This window comes from Castor canadensis, chromosome 6, assembly GCF_047511655.1.
Source record: "Castor canadensis chromosome 6, mCasCan1.hap1v2, whole genome shotgun sequence".
Lineage (NCBI taxonomy): Eukaryota > Metazoa > Chordata > Mammalia > Rodentia > Castoridae > Castor > Castor canadensis.
This window is the reverse complement of record NC_133391.1, coordinates 66,656,139-66,680,220: the sequence shown is the minus strand read 5'-3', so window position 1 is coordinate 66,680,220 and position 24,082 is coordinate 66,656,139. Positions and strand designations below refer to the sequence as shown.

The following is a 24,082-nucleotide window of genomic DNA, read 5'->3' as shown; positions in this document are numbered from 1 at the left end:
CCATGTGCTCCATTGTATGCATCTTTTGTTGAAAGGACTTTATCCAATTGGAAATAACTGGGAGCTTGTTTTATTCATAAAGTGGGGTGGATAGCCTGGTCAAATACATGGCTTCTAATGCACACTGGACATACTGGAAGGGGAAAACAATACTGGTTGGATGAGCCCTTTAAAAACAACTACCAAGTTACTTATATTGTGAAACTCTTGGTGGTTCTTGGAAGATGAATGGAAGCCAGAGGAGAGCATCAAATAGACATTGATATAATACCATTAATCTGACTCCAAGCAATGCAATGAACTGGGAAGTCAGAGGTCAAAGATAGTAACTGAAGTGGTTCAGATCAAAGATGTTGAGGGTAAGTACCCAGATTATGTCATAGAAATGAAAAATCACACTAAAAAGAATAACAAATGTTAGAAAGAAAAACAATAATCAGAATTGGCAAAGAGACCCTTGTAAAATAACCCTGGAATATCTTGACATTGAGAGGAGAGTCTGACAGTTGCTAACTATATTTGGTTTTATATTTGTCAGTTTTGAGATACTGTGAAAGTAGTGGTTCATTACCTAAAGCCCAACCAAATCTTGATAACATCCATCTATAATTTTAGAAATTCCCTCTGTCCATAAGTCCCCAACAAGACTTCTTTAAACTAAATTTCTACTTTTTATTATTCTTCCAAAGACATGAGGTTGCTACTAAACACCAATGAATGTCTAGAACAATCAGAGCATGCATAAATATGATGAGTTCAAACACATACACACAAACATGCAAAAAGGAAAGACATGGTATGACAAAAACAGAGAGACAGACAAGTAGAAAGCAAAAAAAGAGTAAAAGTAAATAAAATGAGAGATACTGACAAAGAACAAAAGCAAAGGCAGAAATACAGAGTAAAAGTGTGTGTGTATATGAGAGAGAGAGAGTAAACAAGATAGCTTGAGAGGAGCCTCTGAGAGAGAGAAGGAGGAAGAGGAGAGGATTAAGGGAGAGAGCAAGAAAGGAAAGGAGAGAAAGAAGATGAACAAAACAGAAAAAGAGACAGAGTGAAATAAACACACACAGAGACACAGATATACACAGAAACAGAGAAACCCACACTGTAAAAGAAATTCTGACAGACTTGCATATACTGATATAAGGATGCAAAATGAGATACCTTCAAACACAGAGACCGCCACACAGACATACAGAGACAGAGACTCATCACAGATTCCCCTATGTATATATCTCACACACAGATACACACATACAGAAAGAGATACCAAAAAAAGAGACAAAAAAAACCCCCTAGATTCATATATACACAAAGAAAGACACACAAATGAAGATACAGTTAGAGTTGCACAGAGATGAAGGCGCTGAGACACACAGAAAGAGACACTTGCAAAGAGTGACATACAAACAGAAACCAAAAAAGTGACTAAGAAATGAGCACACACAGAGAGTGCCAGGCAGGAACAAAAACCATGCTTGCTGCATGACAAGAGAAGCAAATGGAGTAGAAATGTTTGAGTGCCCACAACCAGGGTATTGTATTTGCTTGTTTTAATCACCACAATCACTACAAAATGAGGCTCAAGGTCACATACCAAATAGAGACAGAATTTGAATTAAATAAAATACAAGCTGTGTGAGGGGAAGGATGGATGACTGTCCAATGAACTATTTTAAATCATAGTAATTTGTAAAGAACTCCGAGATTTTACTGCTAGGACTGTGCCCAGAGTGGTGCTGCAGTAGGGCCTGGCACCTAAAAGGGGTTCACTGTGTACTTAAAAGGAAGAAAGGGAGGCAAGGAGGAAGTCAGCTCAAAACATCTGTGTTTTATTTTACAGAGACTATCTTCCTGGTTTCAGTAATAGGAAGTCATCAAAACTGAGTTTTAAAGGAATCTGAAAAGGCATACAGAATCCTTTACAATTTTACTCTTGAGTGCATACGTATTTCATATACACAGATTACGTCACTTTACAATACAAAGAAAATACTCCTTTCATCTTTGGTTATCTAAAATCCCTTTTAAAATTTAAAAGAGAACTTGCTGAAAGAGTCACAGCTTTTAAGTCAGAGATCCCAAGGCTTTGGATTTCAGTAAACATTCCCTCTGGCTCTCATTACAATGCACCAAATTGATGTGGTGATAACCTTGTGGAGTGGTATCAACTTGAACCAAGGCTCTGGTTTCCTCAAAGGGTTCTTTGCTAAGCTGCTATCTGGTGAGGAAGAGTTGAACATATGAGGGCATCCCTCATATGAACAAGTCTCTTTCTTCCAGAACACAGGCTCCATGCTATTTAGGGAAACCCTCACACACCCAGGCTGAATACCCTCTTTAAGAAAAGTGAAACTCCAGAGTTTCTGTCTACATAAGGATAATTTTTGTTTAACTTTAAGTTTTGAGAAAGAAGAATGTTTTCTGATAGATGGAAAGACTAGAAAAAAGCATAAATTTGTACTGAAAGCAGAGGGCAAATCATGTTTGCCTTCAGATGTGCATAATTAGTTATTTAATGCAAAAAATAGTCTTATTCCTAAAAGATCATCTAAAATATAAACAGCATATGTTAGGGATAATGACCTTCCATCTTGATTCTATTTAAGACCTCTTTTTCTTAAAGCCTACTGATAATTATGTATGCACCAGTCACACCAACGTACCTATGCATCATTAAGAACAGTGCATTCCCAGTCCTTCTTTTTCAGACATTCTGATATTATGCATTGTAACAATATAGGAAGGAAGTCAAGTATTACAAAATGGGTACAAAGTAACAGTAATGCAGAGATGGCAGAGAGTCCCAAGGCACAGAAGAGTAAGAATAAAGATTGTTCTGAAGAAGGAAAGGACTGGTGGAGGGAAAGGGTCCAGCCTCTTGAAAAATAGGAATAGCCTATAAGGTGCAGAAGCACAGGCTCCCACTGCCCTTAAAAGCCTTTGTCTTGTTTCCCAAAGCTGGGTTTGGGCAGGCCATGGTTTCAAGGACCACAGCCATCAATTCAACAAAAGGCATAAGTAATGTTTGAAGAGACTCTGAGATCTCAAGTGTTAAAGCCAAAAAAGACCACAGTGTGAGCTCCTCTCAAGCTCTTCATTTTCCTGACATAACAGTAAGAGGGCCTCCATTTATAGACCACTTGCTGCAAGTGGTACTTTCTCTACCACAGCACTTGGTGTATACTGGAAGGAAAGCCCTGGGACACTAGAAGATGACTTGCAGAGAAAGAGCAGCTCAGAGTGAGTCTACAATACTTGGCACTAACCCCAATAGTTTTTTCCAGTTCCTCCTTTAACTTTAATAAACACTCCAATGTCAATAAAATCCATTTTTTTTCTCCAAGGTATACAAAAATCCAAGCCCTACAAGTCCCAGTCCATGGATGGTCCAGCCACACTTTTCACACATCCAGGCTATGTACTCTCTGGGCCTCTTCCTTTCCAGCCTTTAATCCCCAACATTTCTGCCTGTATGCCAATTACTGTGGCACGTTCTTAGCTCACAAGTCACTGTTTCAGCAAATTGTTCCCAGACTCCTCAATTTAATAAGCGGCATCCTACTCCCCACCCACTCTTTTTCATCACCTCATCCTGCTTTGTTTCTTAATACTTGTCATTGTCTATAAACACTTTTTGTCATGTGTTTGCTGGCTTATTTTCTCTCCCCATCCCACCCCATTTATCTTCTTTCATGGTGTATAAATTCTATGGGACAAGACTTCTGATTTGTCTTATGTGCCCCTGTATCCCTAAACCTACATTACTTGAAGGAATGAACACATCAGTGAGTGGCATAAATGATCCTATGCCTAGATATATTGCTTGATGTGACTGTTGACTGCATAGGGCAGAATTAGGTACATAAAATAGATTCTGCAGCAAGACCCCACAGAGGGTTGCAGATATCTAGAGTTCCACCACTTTCTTGCTTGTCAGTAATAAAGACAGCATCAGTATTAAGAACATAGGACTAAGGTTAGGAAAGTGATAGAGCATCTGCCTAGAGAGTGCAAAACCCTGAATACACAAATAGATCCAATCTGGAATTATATGCTGGTGTTTCAGTAATGTAAAATTCAGAAAGTGTGGAAGATCTGCCTTCCTAGTTTCAGAGCAAGAGAATAATTTCCCCATCTCTCCATGACCAAGTCAGTCAGTCCCTCTTGCTTCTTTTAAGGCCATTGCTGCTACCAGCCATCCTTAAGAGGCATATGCAATGTTGGCACCAAAGGAACTTTAGAAACTAGAATTCAAATAAAAGAAGGAGAGGGCTGAGGGTGTGACTCAGTGGTAGAGTGCTTGCCTAGCCTGCTTAATGTGCTGGTTTCCAGAGAGAGAGAGAGAGAGAAAGAGAGAGAGAGGGAGAGAGAGAGAGAGAGAGAAAGAGAGAGAGAGAGAAGAGAGAAGAGGGGAAGAGAGGGAAGGGAGGAGAAGAAAAAGCAGGGGGAGGGATGATTGGGGGGGTAAGGGTAACGCCTGCAGGTATGTCTTTAGAATACACTCTTTCCTTGAAATTGATGACAAATCTGGATTTATTTAAGGAACATGTGCTTTTGCTGTCTTTTATTCAAGGATTTCTTTTAGATGAATGTGTGTGAGGTTTCCAAACATGGCTTATGAGGTACTCAATTTTAACTCTTTGAGGGGAGCCCAAGTCACTTGTTCACTCTCTGGGGCTTCCAGAATGTACTGCTAAGCTGACTGCATTGCAGGCATTGCCCCTTCCCACCAAGGGCAGGTCATGAGAAAGACATACTGCACAACAAAAAGCAAGATCACTTAGAATGGATGTCACAACAAAGGACACTCCTTTCTTAATCTTTAATGCCAAGCACTGCTTGTACTCACTTTGTGTAAAGTCAATAAAAGAGGATTAGGTAATGTAATGCTTCTCTGCTTTAAAAAAAAAATTGCCAAGTTCTCCTTTGGACAAAACTGTCTTTACTGCTTTTTCTCAGTTTAGATTCAGGTAAGCATTTAGAGATTATTTCACAAATGTCATCTTTCCTTCAAGGAGATTAAGTAAGAATTAAAATTAGAAACTAAATTAAAAAGTAATCAGGAATTCTGAATTTTTTTATTTTCTCAAATTCTCTGCAGCTATAATATTTTCCCAGAACTAGTGTAATATAAACTCAAACATGTAAAAGAATATTCCATTTCATAACAAAATCAAAGGAAACACTGAGAAAAAGACTTATAGCTCATATGATAAACTATTAATATCTTTATTATATGAAGTGAGAGTTCAAATAGATATAAGAAAGTATTATGTGTCAAACAGATAAAAGAGTTAAAAGACTCAGAAGAAACATTGTAAAAGGGGAGTACTGGCTCATGTCTACAATCCCAGCTGTCCAGGAGGCAAATATGGGAAGGATCACAATTTGAGACCAATCCAGACAAAAAGTTATGCCAACTAATAAGCTGTCCGTGGTGGATGCACCTGTCACCGCAGCTACATAAGAGGCATAAACAGGAGGATCTCAGTTCAGGCTGACCTAGGAAAAAATGGAAGACCCTAGATGAAAAAAACAGCCAAAAAAGGATTGGAGGCTTAGTTCAAGTCTCTTCAGTAAGTGCGAGGTCTTGAGTTCAAATAACCAGTGCCACCGAAAAAAAAAAAAAAAAAAAGAGGGGCGAGGAAGTAATACAGCTAGAAAGTCATCCTACTTGGCCAATTATCTAAACAGAGAAAATAAATGCATGTTTCTTCTATCTATGAAATTATAAATAAGATTAAAAATAATTTTCCCAATTAAAAAAAAAAAGAAACTTAAGTCAGACAGAGAAGTAGAAAGATTGCAGTTCAAGTTTGGCCCAGGCAAAAGTGCGAGACCTTACCTGAAAAACTAAAAGAAAAGCAAACAGGCAGGGGTGAGGCTCAAGTGGTAGAGCAGGTACAAGGCCCTGAGTTCAATTCACAGTGCAGCCAAAAGCAAAACAAAACAAAACCTTAAATTTCCTTTATTTAAACAAAGTGTTATTGAGAAGTCCAAGCAAATCGGGTTTTAGCCCCGATATCTGAAAGGGTGAGCCTTGGAGACTGGCCTTCTTGTTTCCCTGCTCTCTATTTTTCATGAACTTTTTAGGGGTCTTCAAGGACTTCCAACTCTCCATAAAGCACAAGTGAAAGGCCACCATTTTTAATAGCACCAGGACTGACAAAGACTATCAATAGGCATATTCCCATATGATGAATGGGGTTTAACTCACTTCCACCACTTTGATCTGGAAATGCACCATAAAAGTCACAAAACTGTCCATACCTATTGACTATTTACTCTCACTTCTGAGATCCTTCATGGTCACACTGCATGAAAACACTAAATGTAGCATTATTTAAGCTGGCAAAATTTTAGAAAAAAGAAGTATGGATTCAACCATTCATTAATATGTAACTGAGCAAATAACCTGGCAAGAGCTAATGATTCTATTAATGATTGAAATAGGAATGGCTGGATGATGATTCAGAAAGAAGATGAAGAATGTCATTAGGCAGCACATATTATGTCCTATACTGTTTATAGTCATGGAACTTCATTAAAAGTGACTTAAATCTTACTGAAGGGCATTGATTCCCTAAATTAACATAGTCCAGATGTCACTATCTAAAAAAACACTGAAAACTAGAAGATTTGAGTTTGGGTTATTATAACTGTTGGTTGTTCTACTGAAGCAATTCAGATAAGACTATAACCCTTACCTAAAGCAAAGTCTTCTTGAGAGAAAAAAAAAAAAAAACAAAACCCAGAAAATATTTCTCTGAAACTTCAGGACAGCTATGAGTCTATGGAATCTATAGTTGTTTGAAGCACTGCTGACCCCCTAAAAATGAGTAAGGTGGCTTCACCAAAAAGAGGTAGATAAGAAGTCTTTCCATAATAAACTCCAACCTTAAGATGAATAAAGGCATTCTGTAAATCAGTTTTCCAACTTTATATGCTTTTCTTGTGTTTCTTCTCTGTGTAATCTAATATATTTAGTAAGACATATTTGAAAGGGTGGGCTTTTCATTTAAATGCCCCTAACTTAGTCTCATTTGTGTTGTGGGTAATTAGTGGGAGAATCATAGGTACACATTTTATCCATAGGAAACAAGAAAAACTATCCAGTCCACATCCATGCCTTAAGCAAGTGTGATGATGGTGGAGGTGATGACTGAAAGATGCCCCCAGCCTAGAAAGTCCAGTCCTATACAGGGTGTCCTGCTAGACTGCTATTCTTGAAGGGGTCAATGTTGACTCAATTAAAGAGTCACTTCTTTGCAGCCTCAAACTATGTTCAGAAAATCAGAAAGTTAAAAAAAAAAAGTATTTCAAAGATAAGAGTCCAGAGGAAGAAAAATAGCTGCTGAGGGCAAAAAAGCAAACAAACCAATAAAGACAAACTTCAGGCTCTTAAAACTCATTCTGCTTGTCTATTTTTCAGGTGGTGGCAATCAATCAAAAGAATGACTTCTTCTGGTGGGGAAGTGAGTATAAATCAAAACAAAATTTCTTTTTAAAGTAAAACAAAACAAAAATATATCCTAATTCAATCATTTATATAAAAGAAACATAAGAAATCAGTGTTATTAGTATTTTAAAGAACAGCATCTAAGGGATTACCTGTTTTAAACTTGGAGTAATTAATTTCTTCCACCTAATTTCATAACAGAAATTCTAATTACCTAAACTTAAAGTAGTCTGCATTATAGGCCTGTCTTATCTGCTAGGACAGGACAAAGCACATTATTAGTTCTTTTCAGGATACCTTTCCTTTCATTTGCTCTGACTACTTTATATTTATTTTATCTTGGTGCACTGCAAGTATCTTGGTATCTCGGCTAAATCATGCTCTAAAAGAATGTGAAGTATAAACAAAGAAATAAAATTTGCCCTTTCTTTCTCAATACTTAGTCTTTGTAAAATGCTTTATTTCTCTAATAATGATCACTCACCTTAGGCTGTTTGCAAAGGTAGCGACAAAGTTCTCCAATATACTGAAACACGGTCACATTATACTTCTTGCAGTCATTCCAAAACTGGCTTGCTGAGAATTTCTTCTTTAACACACAAGTGGCACCTTTGAGAAGAGGCAGAAACATGGACCAGGAAAAAACCTTGAGGGCAGAATCAACTTAAAAGACAAATGATATTGCACTGTCTAAACATTTGTGTTCACCTCCTAGGCTTTTATAATTCACAAGTAGTTTATTATCAAGCTAATTTGAAAGCATGGATTTCTGTGGTCCAATAACTTTTTTAAATATTTAAGTTGTAACTACATATTTTGATGGCAAATATGCTTTTTGCAGTACATGGGGTGAAAGCCATAAGTCAAAATAACTAGTAGAGTAAAAAGTATTAGAGCATGATCACAGATAAGAGCCATCCTTCTTTATGGGGACAAAGAATATCACTTACTTTGAATATATACATACATTTCATTTTTAAAACATTAAAGCAACTTCAATATCAAGATTTAATAAGGCAAAGCTAAGTAAGATAGAACCAACAAAAATTTTATCAATGACTGTAGAACTTAATTGTCAAACCACTTGATTTTTTTTAACAAGGAAGTCTGTATTTTTTATTGGGATACAATTCACATGTAATATGATTCAGAATTTAAAGTGCATAATGCAGTGGTTTTTGACCAGTCAAGAGGTTGCAACCATCATCACTATCTAATTTCAGAACGTTTTTATCATCCTAGAAAGAACTCCACACCCACTAGCAACCTTCCCAGTTTCCCACTTTCTCTCACCCCTGGCAATCATTAATGCCCTTTCTGATTCTAATTTGCCTATCATGGACACTTAATGTATGCAGACTCATATATGATGTGACACCATGTGTCGTGCTCCTGTCATGATAATATTTCCAAGGTTCATCTATGTTATAGCACATATCATTCCATTTTATGACTGAATAATAACCATCTCATGGATATATTTTGTCAGCTCATTAGTGAGTATTTGGGTTGTGTCCCTTTTTTTTTTAAATCAAATGGATTGTTTCACTTTTTGATTAGCAAGAATAATGCTGATATGAACACTCATGTACAAATTTTTATGTGATTGCATGCTTTCAATTCTTTATATACATAGATCTATCTATCTATACATTTATACATATATAGATAAAGATATATATGAGTGGAGTAAGTGGAATATTGGGTCATACAGCTACTTTGTGTTTTATTGGGTTTCACTGCAGTGGACCTGGGACTGAGCAGCAACACATAGACCTGGACTTGCTTTCATGCCCTGATTCACAGTGGACAGAGTCTTGATCCCAGCTCAGCCTCTGGAGGTTGGAAGAGGGGTGTTAGAGGAAATCAGTGACCAAGCCTAAGGCAGTTCCAGTGGTTGTCAGGAACCGGTATGGGTCAGATGGTAGAGGCCATGGGGGCTCTACCTGACAGTGGGCTTCTTCCAATTTCCTGGTAGTGGATTTCAAATATAAAGCCTAGGTTTATAGTCGTCCTTCTCCCTCCCCTATCTCTCTTTATGCTGAGTTGGAGTTGGGAGAGCAGTGACATGGCAACTTTGATGTGACTTTTGTTTTTGTCATATTAAAAACAGGCACATGTGCTGTCCTATGGTTTCCTCAGCTCCTGAGAAGGTATTTTGGTGCATATATAGTTGTTCAAGTTGGTGTTTCTGTGGGGAGATGATTACCAGAAGATTTCACTCAACTGCCGTCTTTCTCTGCCTCCGACAAACTGGTTTGGACAGCAATGTCCAATGAGGACATATTCTTACAGAAAATTTGAATGTCTTTCATCATTATTTATTGTAGATACTGATCACATTTGGAATTGACCACATTCCAAATATACTATTCTAAAAATTACATTAGAGCACTGTAAACCTATAAGCACAAATGAATTGCTGTATATTAGTTTAGGACAAATGATTGCTATATATTAGTTTAGGACTGGTAAATGACATATAATCTTGCATGTTTATGAATGTAATTTACTGAGTTATAAGCTTTGCCAACTGACTTCTTGAAATTTGGGGGTAAACTATTTGTAAAAACAGCTTTAACAAGTCCTTCTCTGCATTTACCTTTGTAATATGAATTTGTTCCTCTTCCCTTGAAGTGGTGGGGCCTGTTTCTCCACCCCTCAAATCTTGACTCTAGGATGGCCTGGGACTTGCTTTAATCACAGGAAGCAGGTGAAATAATCCCTGTGATTTCCAAGACGTGGTCTATAGAGTTTTGCAGCTACATATTCTTCCCCTTGAAGCCCTCTTATGACAATTTAAGGAATCTGAGGGTAGACTCCTAGAGGCTGAGCAACCACGAGGAGATAAAAGCCCAGTCAACAGCCTGTCCCAAACAAGTGGCCAAATCCCCAGGACTTTGATCTTTCCATTTCAGGAATACATGATAGCATGAAATTCTTTCCTTTCCACAAATATTATAATTATGTAATATTTACTCAGAATTCTACTGATAGTTTTAAACTTTAATGACCACAAATTCTATTATTAGGTATTTTGAATAATTATCAAAAAGAAAACTTACCCAACTCAATGCATCCACCAACTCCCAGGAGAGACGCTGCGCTATGATACAGCGGAAGGGTTATATAAATGACGTCATCCTCTCTACAACCGAAAGCCCAAAATCCAGCAGAGCCCCTTAAAGCCTGAGAGTGACTAACCATAGCTGCTTTTGGAAGACCTTAAAGGCAAGAAAAGAAAAAGTTACACACACACACACACACACACACACACACACACACACTTTGTGAAGCTGAGGTTCTATAAAGACGTCAAATCTACCTTAAAGATCCTGCAGACTCTTTGATGTCAGTCTAGAAAAGGATTATGTAGAGAAGGAAAGTTGCAGGTAGTCATGCATAATTATCTTGGGCTATTTTAGGATATTTAGAAAAATAGTAATTTACTTTAACTTTTATATATAAGCTAACATCCCTGTGACTGTTAAGTAAACACTTTGGAATGTATTGTTAAGTTTAGCAGACGTCTAGCTTTTACCAGTCTAAGAATGCTGTAAGATAACATCTAGACCTACAGAAAAGATTTCCCTCCTTTGCTGTAGTCTGCCTCCGTAACACCCCCACCAATGTATTTGTTGAATGTATTAATTTATAGCCTTTTTGTTTTATAGTTACAAAAGTTCACCTAAGCTCTTCCTAGAGAACACACCACACAGGATAACTTCAATCTGTTCCAAGGTCATGGTCACTCTTATTAGGCTCACAATAACTTATTATTCCTTTAAGCCAGAGTTATTTTATATCATAAATATGTGTGTGTAACAGAAAGATTATTCCAGTAACAGCTACACAAGCAATTAAAAAACATATATCAAAATATTCTAGATGCTTTATAAAAAGAACCATGAAAATTTTAGTTACTACTACAATTAAGTTCTAGAGTCTTAGACTTTTCCAGAAAAACCAAACTACAAAAATTGCATAGAGTTTGAGGTATTATAATTTTCAAAGATCTATAGATGCTGTAAAAATGACAAAAATACTGGAATATGAAAATGTTCACCCCAAATGAAGCAAATCACAATATAAATTTAAATTATATTTGCAGTAGAAGTATCCTAGAGAACAATTCCAGCTCCAACTAGGACTCTCTCAATTATAAGCTGGATATTTCCTACTATCGTCTGCTTATGTAATACTAGAGTCCTACATTAAAATATACTCCTATGTCTAGTGTCCATTTTTATAGTCCAAATTCCCTACTGCTTACTACATGTTTCTGTGGGTATGATCTGTTCCCATGTAGTTTCTTATTGCTGGATCTACTTGCCACTCATCATTTGCTTGTCTTAGCTCAATCCTTCCCTTATATGCATCTGTTTTGCAATTGACATTTTGAACCACATAGTTGATGCTCTTTCTACCAATAGATATCTCATGCAGATAATCAGTTGTATCTATTCTATACAAACAAGATGAATTTTGCTTTTGTAGGCCTTCTCTGATTTTACAATATATTCTGTAGTCTTCTTTCTCTAGAACTACTTATAATTTACAGTCAACTGCTCTATAGTCTTACTTCATGCTCTGTCAAGGCTCAACGTATTTATGGATGAAAGCTGAAGTTTTCACAGGGTTTTCACTTGTAACAGCACTATAATTATGGACCACAGTCTATAGTGACTTCTAAACACTCTTAGTAAGAAACCTGAAGTCCATCTTGTTCTCTGCCTCCACTGATGTTTTCTGATGGGCTTTGTGCTTCATTAACTGGATCAGAATGGACCTCCTACATGAAGTTGGCATCTTACTGCCTATGATCCTAAGTAAAATTCATCTAGTGATATTCTGAAAAGAAATCTCAGTAGCTATTCCAACCAATAGGTTGGAATTTGACAACCTGAAAGAGTTTAGTGTCACTCACATGCACTGACAAGCTCTCTAAATTTCCTCTCAAACCCACATACAGAAATTTTGAATGAGATGTGACTGAACCTTGATGGCTAAGAATACAATGCAATTCTGTACTTCATCCAGAATAGCAATTATTTATACTTAAAAGAATCTTTTTCTATTATTATTGTACTGGGTGTACATTGTGACATTTACCAAAGTTCTTACAGTATATCATAGTTGAATTCATTCCCTCCATCATTCTCCTTTATCTCTCCTCCCCTTGTTCCTGGAATAGTTTCAAGAGGACTCATTTTTCCATTTTCATACATAAGTACATAATACTTCTGCCATATTCATCCTCCTACACCTTTTCCTTATATCCTCCATCCTCCCATGGGCACCATCCCCCAGACAGGACCTGCTTTACCTTCCTGTTCTCTGCTTTTGGAAAAATACATTTTTGTTTGTGTAAGATAGCTATACAGGATGTTTAATGCCTTCTCTAATTCAGAGAAGTTCCATCCCATGGTTCTCTGTCACCATTTTTCCTATTCCTTACAGTGTCCCTGGATCTCAGGGTAACCCAGCTTTTAAAATAATAATTTTCCATTTGAAGCCTCATCAAGGAAAGAAGAAGACTATATCTAGCTCTTTACCTATATGCTGTGATACTCCCTTGAGGTACATTGCTAAATTCGTTAAGCATGTTTCTCTTTCTGCCTTTAAGTGAATAATGATCTCATTAATTTAGTAGATTTTTTAAAGGGAGATGATAGATATTTTTAAAAAGGAAACAATAGATAATAAAGTTTATCTAGCAAATGAAAGTAGTAGAAAGCTGAAGGTTTAGGATTTGAAAGAAGAACAAAAAAATAAATTAAGTTTGATAAAATTACATTTTAGATCCTTCCCTTAAAATACTTAGAGAGCAGGTTAACACATTGAAGGTCATGAGAAGTCAAGTAGTACAGAAACTTTGATGTCTATATAGATCACCTTTTCAAATTTATATGGCCATAAAGCCCCCTTTCAACTTTTTTTTTATTTGAGAAACTTCCTTGAGAAATGCTACTGTTGGTGGTTAATAGAGTCCTTGGGTATTCTAAACATTTATGATTTCCTGGCATTGCAACTCTTCAAATATTCCTTGATTTTAGTAGATCCTTGGAATGTGGCCCAGAAATAGAAATGTGCCTGGTGAATTGGGTATTAGGAGGGAAATAAGGAAAGGTAGATGAAGCCAAGAGAAAACTAATTCTAAGGAAGGGATAGTTTGGGGAATAATTTTGAAAATTGGGCACAGTGTTGGGAAAAAAGGAAGGAATCCATAAGCAAAAGAATGTGACATGAAAGGAAATCTTTAGGTGGTGATTGTGAACGCAAAGACATGGTTTTCCTTCTGCTACTTTAGGAGTGGCTGCATGTGTGGCTACTCTGGCCAGGCAGAGACAGCATCTCTTAGAAACTCATGATGCCACTTCATTTAGTCCAGCTAGCAATGGCCAGCTAACAGCAACAAAATTTGATTAAAGAGATGAATGAGTATGGTACGTGAAAAACACACTCAAAAATCTAAACCCAAGGTAAAGCCAGGAAGAAGACTGATTTGCCACCACAGAACACCAGAAAGGCACAGAAACGGGAGAACAAGGTACCTCAAAGAGTAGAAGATACTGCGGAACTTCAAAGAAGTACCTTTATGGGAAGTTCTATTTAAGAAACAATTGTAATCCTGTATTGCTTAATTAACCCTGAAGTTTACTCTGTGCAAAAAAATAACTTCTGGAAACATCAGGAAAAACAGAGGTTAAGAAAATAGAGAGATAAGAAAAAGTCTACAAACATTTCCATACCTGCTAGATTTACTCTTCAGGATTCTTTTCTGAGGAATCTACCACATGCAAAAACTGAAAGACAGGGATAGACAGGGATCCCCTCCCCAACCCCCCACCAAAAAAAATCATTGCACTTCCTGTACAATGAAACCATTTAGTATGTAAGTCCTACCTAAGCACACAGACATTATAGATATGATTTTATTTGTTTTATGTTTTAAATATAAACTAACATTAAAAGTTTACCCAATATTTGAGGATATTCTCTAGCATGAAAGATAGAGACCAATATAAATCAAAACATTATAAAGGATGCTGGAGAAAGCAGACAAAACATTTTCAGAAAAGTATTATGAATATTTTGAAAAATATGAGACAATAAAGTACCAAGAATGTAAAAATAAACTTTCAAGGATTAATATTCAGAGAACACAAAGGTTGGAAAATAAATCTGTCCAAAGGTAAATTAAAAGCTAAGAAAAGGGAAAATAAAAAGATTCGATATTAATGATTCGGTCCAGGAGACCCAATCTTTAAAACTGTAAGTCTTCCAAAGATGAAATAATGAATAAACCAACAAATTTAATGGAAGGAAATAATCTAAAAAAAGAGCAATAAAGAAGAAATGAAAAAGGGATCTAGAGTTTTCTTAAAATTTGAAAAGTACCTAGAACTGCAGGATATGTTTCTACACTAAAAAGTATTATAAATTTCCCAGAAAAATAAGACAGTCCCAGTACAAGTCACCATGATGTAACTGACTACTGAAGACTGGTAAAAGAGTCTAAAAATTCAAAAACAGCAATAAAACTGTTTGCATAAAGGATACAAAATCAGAAAGTCAAAAGATTTCTCAATATGTACACTGAAAGTCCAAAGATAATAGAGCACGCCTTCAAATTCCCACATAAAAGTAATTTCTAACCTGGAATTCTATAAACTGCCACTCATGTGCAAGCATTTTTAAAAGAGACATCCTCAGACAGGTGAATACTTAAGAATTTTCCTGGCCAAATAGTTTTTCTTTATAAGACAACTTCGAAAACTAGTGCACTGACAAAATGAAAAATAAAACAATTTAGGATAAAAAAAAAGCTATTGAAGGAAATTCCCACAGTGACGGTGAAGAACAAATCCAGGACAGCAAGACAGCAATTGGTCAAGATGGAAGGAATGGAGAGAAAGTCTCTGGTAAAGAGATGGCCAAGAAGATGGACTTGACAAAACACACATTGCCCTTTCAGTATCCTAAAAGTAAGTTACTTCTTGAGAAAAAATGAGTGTCATGTCATAAATTCATTTAGCATAAACACCATCTTGGCATCCTTTTAAAAGGCCTGATATAAGTTATTTGAAATTCAACTGTTAACTTTGTTTTAGTGAAACTTTCCCTCCCCGTGTGATTGTGATATAGCCCTTTGTGCCTCATTTCACTGACCCAAAACCCAACATCTCACAATTATAGACCACGATAAACCTAATTATCAACATGTAAGTAAGTTCCCCTCTTCAGGAGTATTTTGTTTAATCTAGTCAATCCATGATTCCCATTGTGTCATAGGATTGCCTAAGGGATATTGTCTATGGACCTTAATGAAGGCTTAGTCCCACAGTCCTCTCTCTCACTTCCTACCTGCTGATGGAGGTACATGCTGCCTCTGCATCACCCATTAGCATCCCTAATCTCTTCACGTCCTGTAAAGAATAAATTCTTCTGTTTCATACAATCTGGTTTCACTACTTTGTTGTATTTCACCTGTCACACACACTCAAAACTTCCTACACACAAGGGTTCTATAAAGAATGAATATCTTGACATATGGCCAATCTCAAGAGAAAGGCCTCAAGATCAAATAATGAAGAAACTGTTGGCAATAATGGCGCCGATAGGTTTCGGTTCTTACTGCACCCTTAAGCTTCTGTTTTCCAGGGTCACAGTCCTGCCTCCCAGGGTCACAGTCCTGCCTCAAGTCTAGCTTGAATCCTCCTTCTGCCCCAACCTCCAATCAGCATGAACCATAAGATCCTAACCAATCAGATCATGCTGAGTCCCACTGAGGGGTATTTAAACCCTTGCCCCTTCTGCTTCTCTTTCTTGGCTCCCTGCTCTCTCCCTCTCCCACCCAGCAATAAAGAATCTCTTGGCCAGATCACTCCTCTCCATGTGGTCACTTTTGGGGCCTATATTTCTTTACATTTGGTGCCATGACTCGGATGGGGGCTCCGCACTAATCCTGGTGGGACCCCCATTCCAACTCACCCCACAACCACCCTGAGGACATGACTGGCCAGGATTCATCCTCCCGATTGCCCTGCTTGCATCCAACACCAGACATTCTTTGGTGAGTCCACATACTCTTATTGGGCTCCCTTTGCGGTCTCTCCCTTTGGTGTCTCTGGGGTTTAACCACTCCCCCTTTTCGAATATCTCTGGGCCTCAGATGGTAGAAGGGCATTCCCTTCCCTCTGTTCGGCTTGGGTCTATTTTTGTCGTCGGTCTCAGAGACCGCCCATCTGCAAAGCCTGGCACTGGGTGACCCACAGCCTCCGGGCCCCAGGGGCCCTACAAGCCACTTGAATGCAGTGACGACTGTTTCTCATGTGCCTTGTACCATTCTCAGGCTATTCGAGCCACGTGGGGATGCTCTGTGACTCCATATATCCTTCCAACCATCTCCCACTATGGGAGCCACCTCATCTTTGCTGTCTGACTCCCCACTAAAATGCCTCCTCAATAATTTAGACACCTTGGGTCTGACCCCAGAGATAAAACCAAAAAAATTGATCTGCTTTTGCACTCAAATCTGGCCCACTTATCCTTTAGACAATCAAAGTCACTGGCCCCTTTAGGGTCTTTAAATCCCAACCTTTTATGGGACATATAACTACTGTGAACAATTGGGATGATGGGGAGAGATTCCATTATGTCTAAGCCTTTTCATACCTCCGTCTAAATCCAGCTTTCGGACTTCTAATCCTCCCTCTGTACTTTCTGTTCCCCTGTGCAGATTCTACCAGCCTGTAAACCAGTTTCTAAATCAGCCAATTCCTCTCCAAACCTCCTCCTTCCCCATGTAAACAGACTCCTTGCACTGCTTACCATACCTATCTCCTCCTATCTTCCTGAAAAACTTTCCCTGTCATGGAGTTAAGCAAGCCACTCCTTGCCAATTCTGACCTCAAGGCGGTTCCAGCTCTGAGAGAGCTCATGCTTTATTCAGTGATTGGAGAGTGGAGGTTTCATTTTGCTGAATGCAGGCCAGTACCAGTCAAGGGAGCAACCTAGAGACACAGATGATGGCAAATCCCTTAAGCGTGTGTCATGCCTCCAGGCTCTGCCTTCCCCTCCCTTACCTAAGATGTCAGCTCGACTTTTCTGCCTCTTCCATGGTCTCACCACATGTCCTTTGTCTCTGTCTGCCTTCCCCTCTCTGGGCTTACTGGGACCCTGCCTCCCATGAAAAACCTGTAGCATGGTACCTTATGACTTAAGCTATTCCAACTAGTTTGCCAGGCCTCTCAGTCTAACATAACTTTAAATCAGCTGCTTTACAAAAGCGCTTGCAAAAACCTGCAGCTGCCACGCTTAGGCTCTAACTCTGCCCCCACAAAGGGAAGAGGGAAAGCAAACAGGTGCACCTGTGCACAGGATGCCAGCTTCTGGACACAGCAAAATGCCTGCCATAGCTAAGAAAATCCATAGAGAGAACTCAGTACATCCTGGGCCCCTAGCCACACGTGGCAATGGCTGTGGCCCACCGCCACTTCCCCTAGAATAAACACACGCAGAGTACACAGGAAGCGGGGAGAGGCGACAGGCCACAGGATCAGGCCTAGGCAGTCAGGGTCATTTGTCCCAGGTGTGTGTGGAGGGAGTGGCACCTTGCACAAGTCCTGCTCCTAGCCCCACCTCACACCTTGGGGCATCAGACCCAGCTCTTGTAATCCAATTATTAGCTCAAGGCTATTGTTCCAGAAATAACAAAATAGACATTACTGTGGTCTCTAAACTTATCGTTTAGAATTTTCTATACCTTTGGCCTCAGCATAAATTTTTCCCTCCATATATTAACACTAGCTGTCCCGTATGGCACTGTTATTGGCCTGAAATGCCCTCTGAATGCCCTTCCCTAACTTTACAAATGATTTCTTTGTTAAAAAGATAGCCTTTATTAAAGAGGTTGCCTGCTGTTAGCTAAAAGACAGGATCCTAACGTTTTGTTCTTTCTAGATGGTACCTGCATCTTCCAGTCTTCTGGCTGGTAGATGTTGGAAGCTTTGTACTGAGGCCTGGCCTCAGTATGCCTTGGGTGACCACGAGAAGTGGCCTTCACAGGGTTCCTTAAATTACAATACCATACTCCAATTAGACCTTTTCTATAAAAGTAAAGAAAAAAGTAAACTGAGGTCCCCTATACAAATTTCTCTCATTAGAAAAGCAATGGGTTCTGGCCCAGGCCACTCAGGTTGGAAATGATTTTATGGCTCAAGCAGTAGAATGCCGCTTTACAAGCACAAAGTCCTGAGTTCAAACCCAGTACAGCCAAAGTAAAAATAATAATAATAATATTTGGGGCTGAGGAAGTAGCTCAATGGGAGAATGTCTGCCTAGCATGTGCAAAGCCCTGGGTTCAATTCCCCAGCATTACTAAAAAAAAAAAAAAATGGTGAAGAAGATAAGTGGCATTAATGTCACTTCAGCCATCTTATAATAGAAAAACGTAGTTTAACCTAGACCAGATCCCTCATTCTTCAAGTGAGAAAACTGAGGCCCAGAACAGTTCAGAGACTTGCTCTCCAGAGTGTCAGGTGTCAATGTAAAATAACAACTTTACTTTACAGCAACAACCTATCAGAAAGCAGACCACAGTGTACTCAGAGTCACAGGTAAGAGAGGTTCTCCTCAAAGATAAATTTCTAACAGTCAGCCCCAGATATTTGTAAAAACTCAGACTGTGGCTGAAGGGAAAAGTCACTGAACCAAGTAATACAGCTAGCCATGTCTGTATTTATGGCTATGTCTGTATGTCTGGGACCTTACTAACAGGAGAGAAAAAGATAAGAGACACCATGGCCTCATTGCTGCTCTCAGAGAGGGCCCCTCCCAACTGGGGCTTGTATCCTGAACTTGCTACTGTGGTGGATAGGAGGGGCACTTCTGCAGAGAATGCTTAAGGGGGACAGCCTGGGAGACAGCCCGGGAGTCAGCCCCACCCCCAACCGGGACCCTGCCCTCTGCAAGGGTAACCACGGGAGGTCTAAGTGCCCCCCCCATCACCAGATGGAAGGCGAGGTGCCACCTCCTATAGACTGATGGGTCCAAGCCTCCTGGCCACACTCCACTTCTTGGCGTCAATGTTGAGGAGCCATAATGGCAGAAAAACAAAAGGTCATTTTCCTCCTAGACAGTGGAGCCTATTTCTCTGTTTTACCTTTTTCTCCTGGTCCCTGGTCCAATGACAAAAGTTATCATTCGGGGCAAATCTGGCTAGCCCCTAGAGCGCTAGTTTACCTGGCCTCTGGCCTGCTCTTGGGGAGACATCCTCTTCTGTCACTCTTTCCTCATAGTACCTGTAACTCCAGTGTCCCTGCTGGGACAGGATTTACTATCTCAATTAAAAGCTCAAATTCTCCTCCCCCCAGGCAGCTATCTCTGCTGCCACCTCCTTCAGGAACAAAGAGATTCCACAGTGTGGACTGATGAGAAGAGTATAGGGTGAGCCAGGATGGCCCTCCCTATTCAAATAAAACTCAAAAATCCCTCACAGTTTCCACACCTAAAACAATATCCCCTCAAGCTTAAGGGATGATGAGGTCTTATGCCTATTCCTTAAAACAACAAGGGCCTAAACCTATTCCTATAGGTCTTATGCCTATTCCTTAAAACAACAATTTTAAAATACAAGTTACAAAGTAAACAACTGGAAAGGATATAGATAGGTAATAAATGTATTTTTTTGGGAAGTTAAAGGAAAAAGGAATGGTTTTTTTGGATGAGAAGGGATTTTGTAAAGAAGGGTTTGTCCTAAAGATTGTTTCAAATAGGAAGGATAAGGACAAACCATTGAAAGGGTTTAGTATGTTGTATGAAGGTCTGAGCAAGTTTGAAAAGTGTATAATAAAAGCTTCGGTGAGTGATAAAGTTAAAGTTGGATTTAATCTAAGAGTTGCCTAAAAGATTTTTAGGGTCATGTCAAATGAAAATCAAATCCTCTATGTCTATGAAATAACAAGGTTATCTTAATATTGTTCTGCTTGAGTAACATCTACAAAAAACCATTACAGAGAAAGATTTTATCAAAGAAATTATTCCTGTTTTCTGCTGATCTTGTCAAGATTTAAGTAATTCTAAATCAGAATTTGTTTACATATTTGCTTATGTGTCTTAAATGACCACCTTGTAACAGAGTTATCTGAATATGGTATGAACATTTAAAAGGTTAAAAGTGTCAATTTATATAAAATAATGAGCTAAAGCTCTCTTTTATCCAAGAGTGTTACAACTAAATCCTGACAGCCCCTGCCTCCCACAGGTCACCTACCTAGGTGTGGCCTTAAAGGCACAGACTCAGTCCCTGAGTCATAAATGCATCGACCCAATTTTCCGTTTCCCAACCCCCATACCATAAGACAGCTTACAGCTTTCCTGGCAGTTATAGGATTTTGCAGAATTTAGATCCCTAGGTATGTAGTCCCTGCACAGACACCTTTTTATGCTCCTCCTAATATTCCTATTTGGGTCTTAGATAATGTATGGCCACCCATTTCTCTTAGAAAAACCTGCCTCCAACAGACTCTGCTCCTCTGGCTGACTACCTGCCTTCTCAGAGAACTTCTCAGACAGCAGGCAAACCAGATCTGCCCCCACCCTATAACAATTTCTGTTAAACCAGGACATCTTGTTCTCCAAAAGGATATTCTACCCTCTCCATTGGGACTTAAATGGACCAGCCCTCATCTGGTCATTCTCATGACACCCACTACTGTCAATCTCAATGGGTTCCCCCAATGGCGGCACCTCTCAAGAAACAATTAGAAAATGGAGAAGGGAATTGGAGAGCTCTTGAAATTGTCTAGGGGACAACATTTCACAGTGATTCTCCTTGCCAAGGGCCATCCTAATGCCTATGTTCTTGCTCTCCTATTCTTAAGCTTCCTTCCTTGTATCATACTACATGTCTGCTATTGCTAATCAAAAATTAGCAATATCTCCAGGGATACCAACCTCTTCAAAACACCAGGATAGTGGGCTGATACCCACCATGCGGAGGTCGGAGGATTGGCTCGAGACTCTTTATGACCTATGGCTACAAGGGACCTTCACCAACTTCAGGGAAGAGGAAATCTTCATTTTTGGAGCCTGGGTATATGCCATCATGAGGCTCAGCACCCCAACATTGTTTGCCAAGTAACCCTCCCTTCCCATACGCCACCCCTTGCCAGCTCGAAGAAGCCAGAGCGAACACAACGCCCCCCTTCCTTAACAAACAAAAAAGGGAGGAATGTTGGCAATAATGGCGCTGATAGGTTTCAGTTCTTACTGCACCCTTAAGCTTCTGTTTTCCAGGGTCACCATCCTGCCTCAAGTCTAGCTTGAATCCTCCTTCTGCCCCAACCTCCAATCAGCATGAACCATAAGATCCTAACCAATCAGATCATGCTGAGTCCCACTGAGGGGTATTTAAGCCCTTGCCCCTCCTGCTTCTCTCTCTTGGCCCCCTGCTCTGTCCCTCTCCCACCCACCAATAAAGAATCTCTTGGCCAGATCACTCCTCTCCACGTGGTCACTTTTGGGGCCTATATTTCCTTATAGAAACCATAATAATAGAAATCACAACAGTGAATATGAACCAGTGCAAGTACATAGTAAACTAAACAATCAGCCAAATAAACCCAAATAGTAATCACTTCCTGATTGATTTTTGATACTGACCCACCAAAACATATGATAAAACAATATTAGGAAGAAAGTTAATGTGTCTACATCAGAAGGAAGTAAGTGGAGAGATAGGGCAGTGATAAAAGAAGACAAAATCCTCACCTCCTACGGTGATAAGCCAGTAAATAATTCTTAGTAAGTATCTAAAGTCTAAAGTATCTAGTTAAGTTACTCATTTACTCTAGAAGTAAGAGAGCACTGTAAAAAGCAAGGGCTAAACATACTTAACACAGTCACTTTGGGGAATCAGAAATGGGATTAATATGATACTTTTCTCTAAAAGGTTTAAAACTGATTTTTTTCACTTTTGTGCTGTATAACTTTAATACCAACAAATATCAGACATAAAATTAGTAGTGCTTTTGCTTTAAGCCTGTTGTCTAAAAGCATAGAACACTTAGCCTTAATCTTGAAAAACAAAAGGCTGTAATGATCTGTGCCAGACTGTTTCTTTTGGGGTGGAGAAGTAAAGACTATTTCTTTTATTAAAGACCAGAGTCACTTTGCCTTCTCACAGTGAAATGACTTAAGATGAACTAGTTAAGTACCATCTGTTAGAAGTTTTCAAAGAATATCATTTCCAGAATTTTATTCTCTTTTTTGAAGTCCAAAGTCAAGCTAAATTTATGCTGACAACTTGAGACATATTTGCATTTTCCAGTTCGTGTATCAAAGCTAGTCTAATCATGCCTTTAAAATGTAGTGTACCCTCCAGTCTAAAAGAGGCCACAGTAGGGAACGGAACAGCTTTTCTTTTTAAAGTTCAGAAAGACTTCACTTGTGCAATAGTAATTTTGCTTACAATCATACCTATGCATAAGAATCTAGCAGAATATTGTAATACATCTAAATCAAATACCCAATCATCTTTAAACTAATTATAAAAGCCTAGATAGCCTACCATTAATTCCATTCAATTTTCCCTAAAAATCATTGAAGTTAAAACATTTCTCCTGAATTCGTCAGTAGTTTCATTATTTTTTTTTTGTCGTCATTATTGTTGTTTATCCCTCAAAAGAAAAGAAAGTTTAGTTACTTGATTCTATTTTGTATCTTCTCCCAAACCCACAATGTTTGTGAGACTTCCTGTTGGTCATTTGATCTAATTACTCTAGCAAAATTAGACGAGTCAGTCACTTGTGCTTAAATTGCAGCTATAATGGGATTATGTTAAGGATTGAACATTCTATGCAGGAATAAAGAAAACTGTTTTCATGTAGATTTGCAGATTTTTTAGTACAGAAGTATAATTAGGAACTATTTAAATTGACTTCTTTATTTTAGCTATGAGGAATCTGAAGATCAGAGAAGATAGCAAAGATCTTGCCAGAGATGCTAGCCAAATATTTGGTGTTGAGAAATGGGGTTGGATTGAGATCTTCAGACATTTTGTGCTCTTTGTTCTACCACAAGGCCATTGAATAAGGGGATGTGCAAAAATCAAAATGAATAAAATTTTAAATTCAAAGCAAGTAGTTTTTCATCCACATTTGAAAGCTCTAGAATCTGAGAAGCTTGGGTCTTCTCACGTGCATGCTCTCCTGTTTGTCTAGTCATTGCCATCAGACAATATGCTGCATTCCTTTTAAGCCTTAAAAAGAACTGGGACCTACCTGTTGTTCCAGAGGTAAAAATATAAAGAGAAGTAGACTTGAGGTTTGACACAACATGATGGCTACATGGCAGGGGCTCGTCAGAGGATGTACTCAGTTTTTGTTTGAGTGACACCACACCTTGTGGAACAGAATCATTCATGCCCCAAACACTAACATCTTTGGGGAGGCAAGGAAGGATTTCTTCTATACGTCCAAGCAAATCTAAAAAGCAAAGAATTAGAAATAGGTAAGCAAAACTTAAATTTCACAACAATTATATGGTTGTTTTTTTTTTAGACTGGAACTTGCTATGGAACACAACAACCTGGCCATGAGACTAAGATGCTCC

General features: G+C 38.7%; 1 protein-coding gene across 2 annotated transcripts in view; it reads right to left on the bottom strand.

Annotated features, from left to right (window-relative positions):
• The window catches only part of Slc27a6 (solute carrier family 27 member 6), a 77,995-nt gene that overhangs the window by 27,027 nt on the left and 26,886 nt on the right, over window positions 1-24,082 (bottom strand). For both annotated transcript variants that reach the window (XM_074076623.1, XM_074076624.1), the window contains exons 3-5: window positions 23,752-23,955; window positions 10,531-10,689; window positions 7,950-8,074 (exon numbers count right to left, since the gene is read on the bottom strand). In XM_074076623.1, the coding sequence (XP_073932724.1) occupies window positions 7,950-8,074; window positions 10,531-10,689; window positions 23,752-23,955 (488 nt within the window). The remainder of the gene's footprint in view (window positions 1-7,949; window positions 8,075-10,530; window positions 10,690-23,751; window positions 23,956-24,082) is intronic.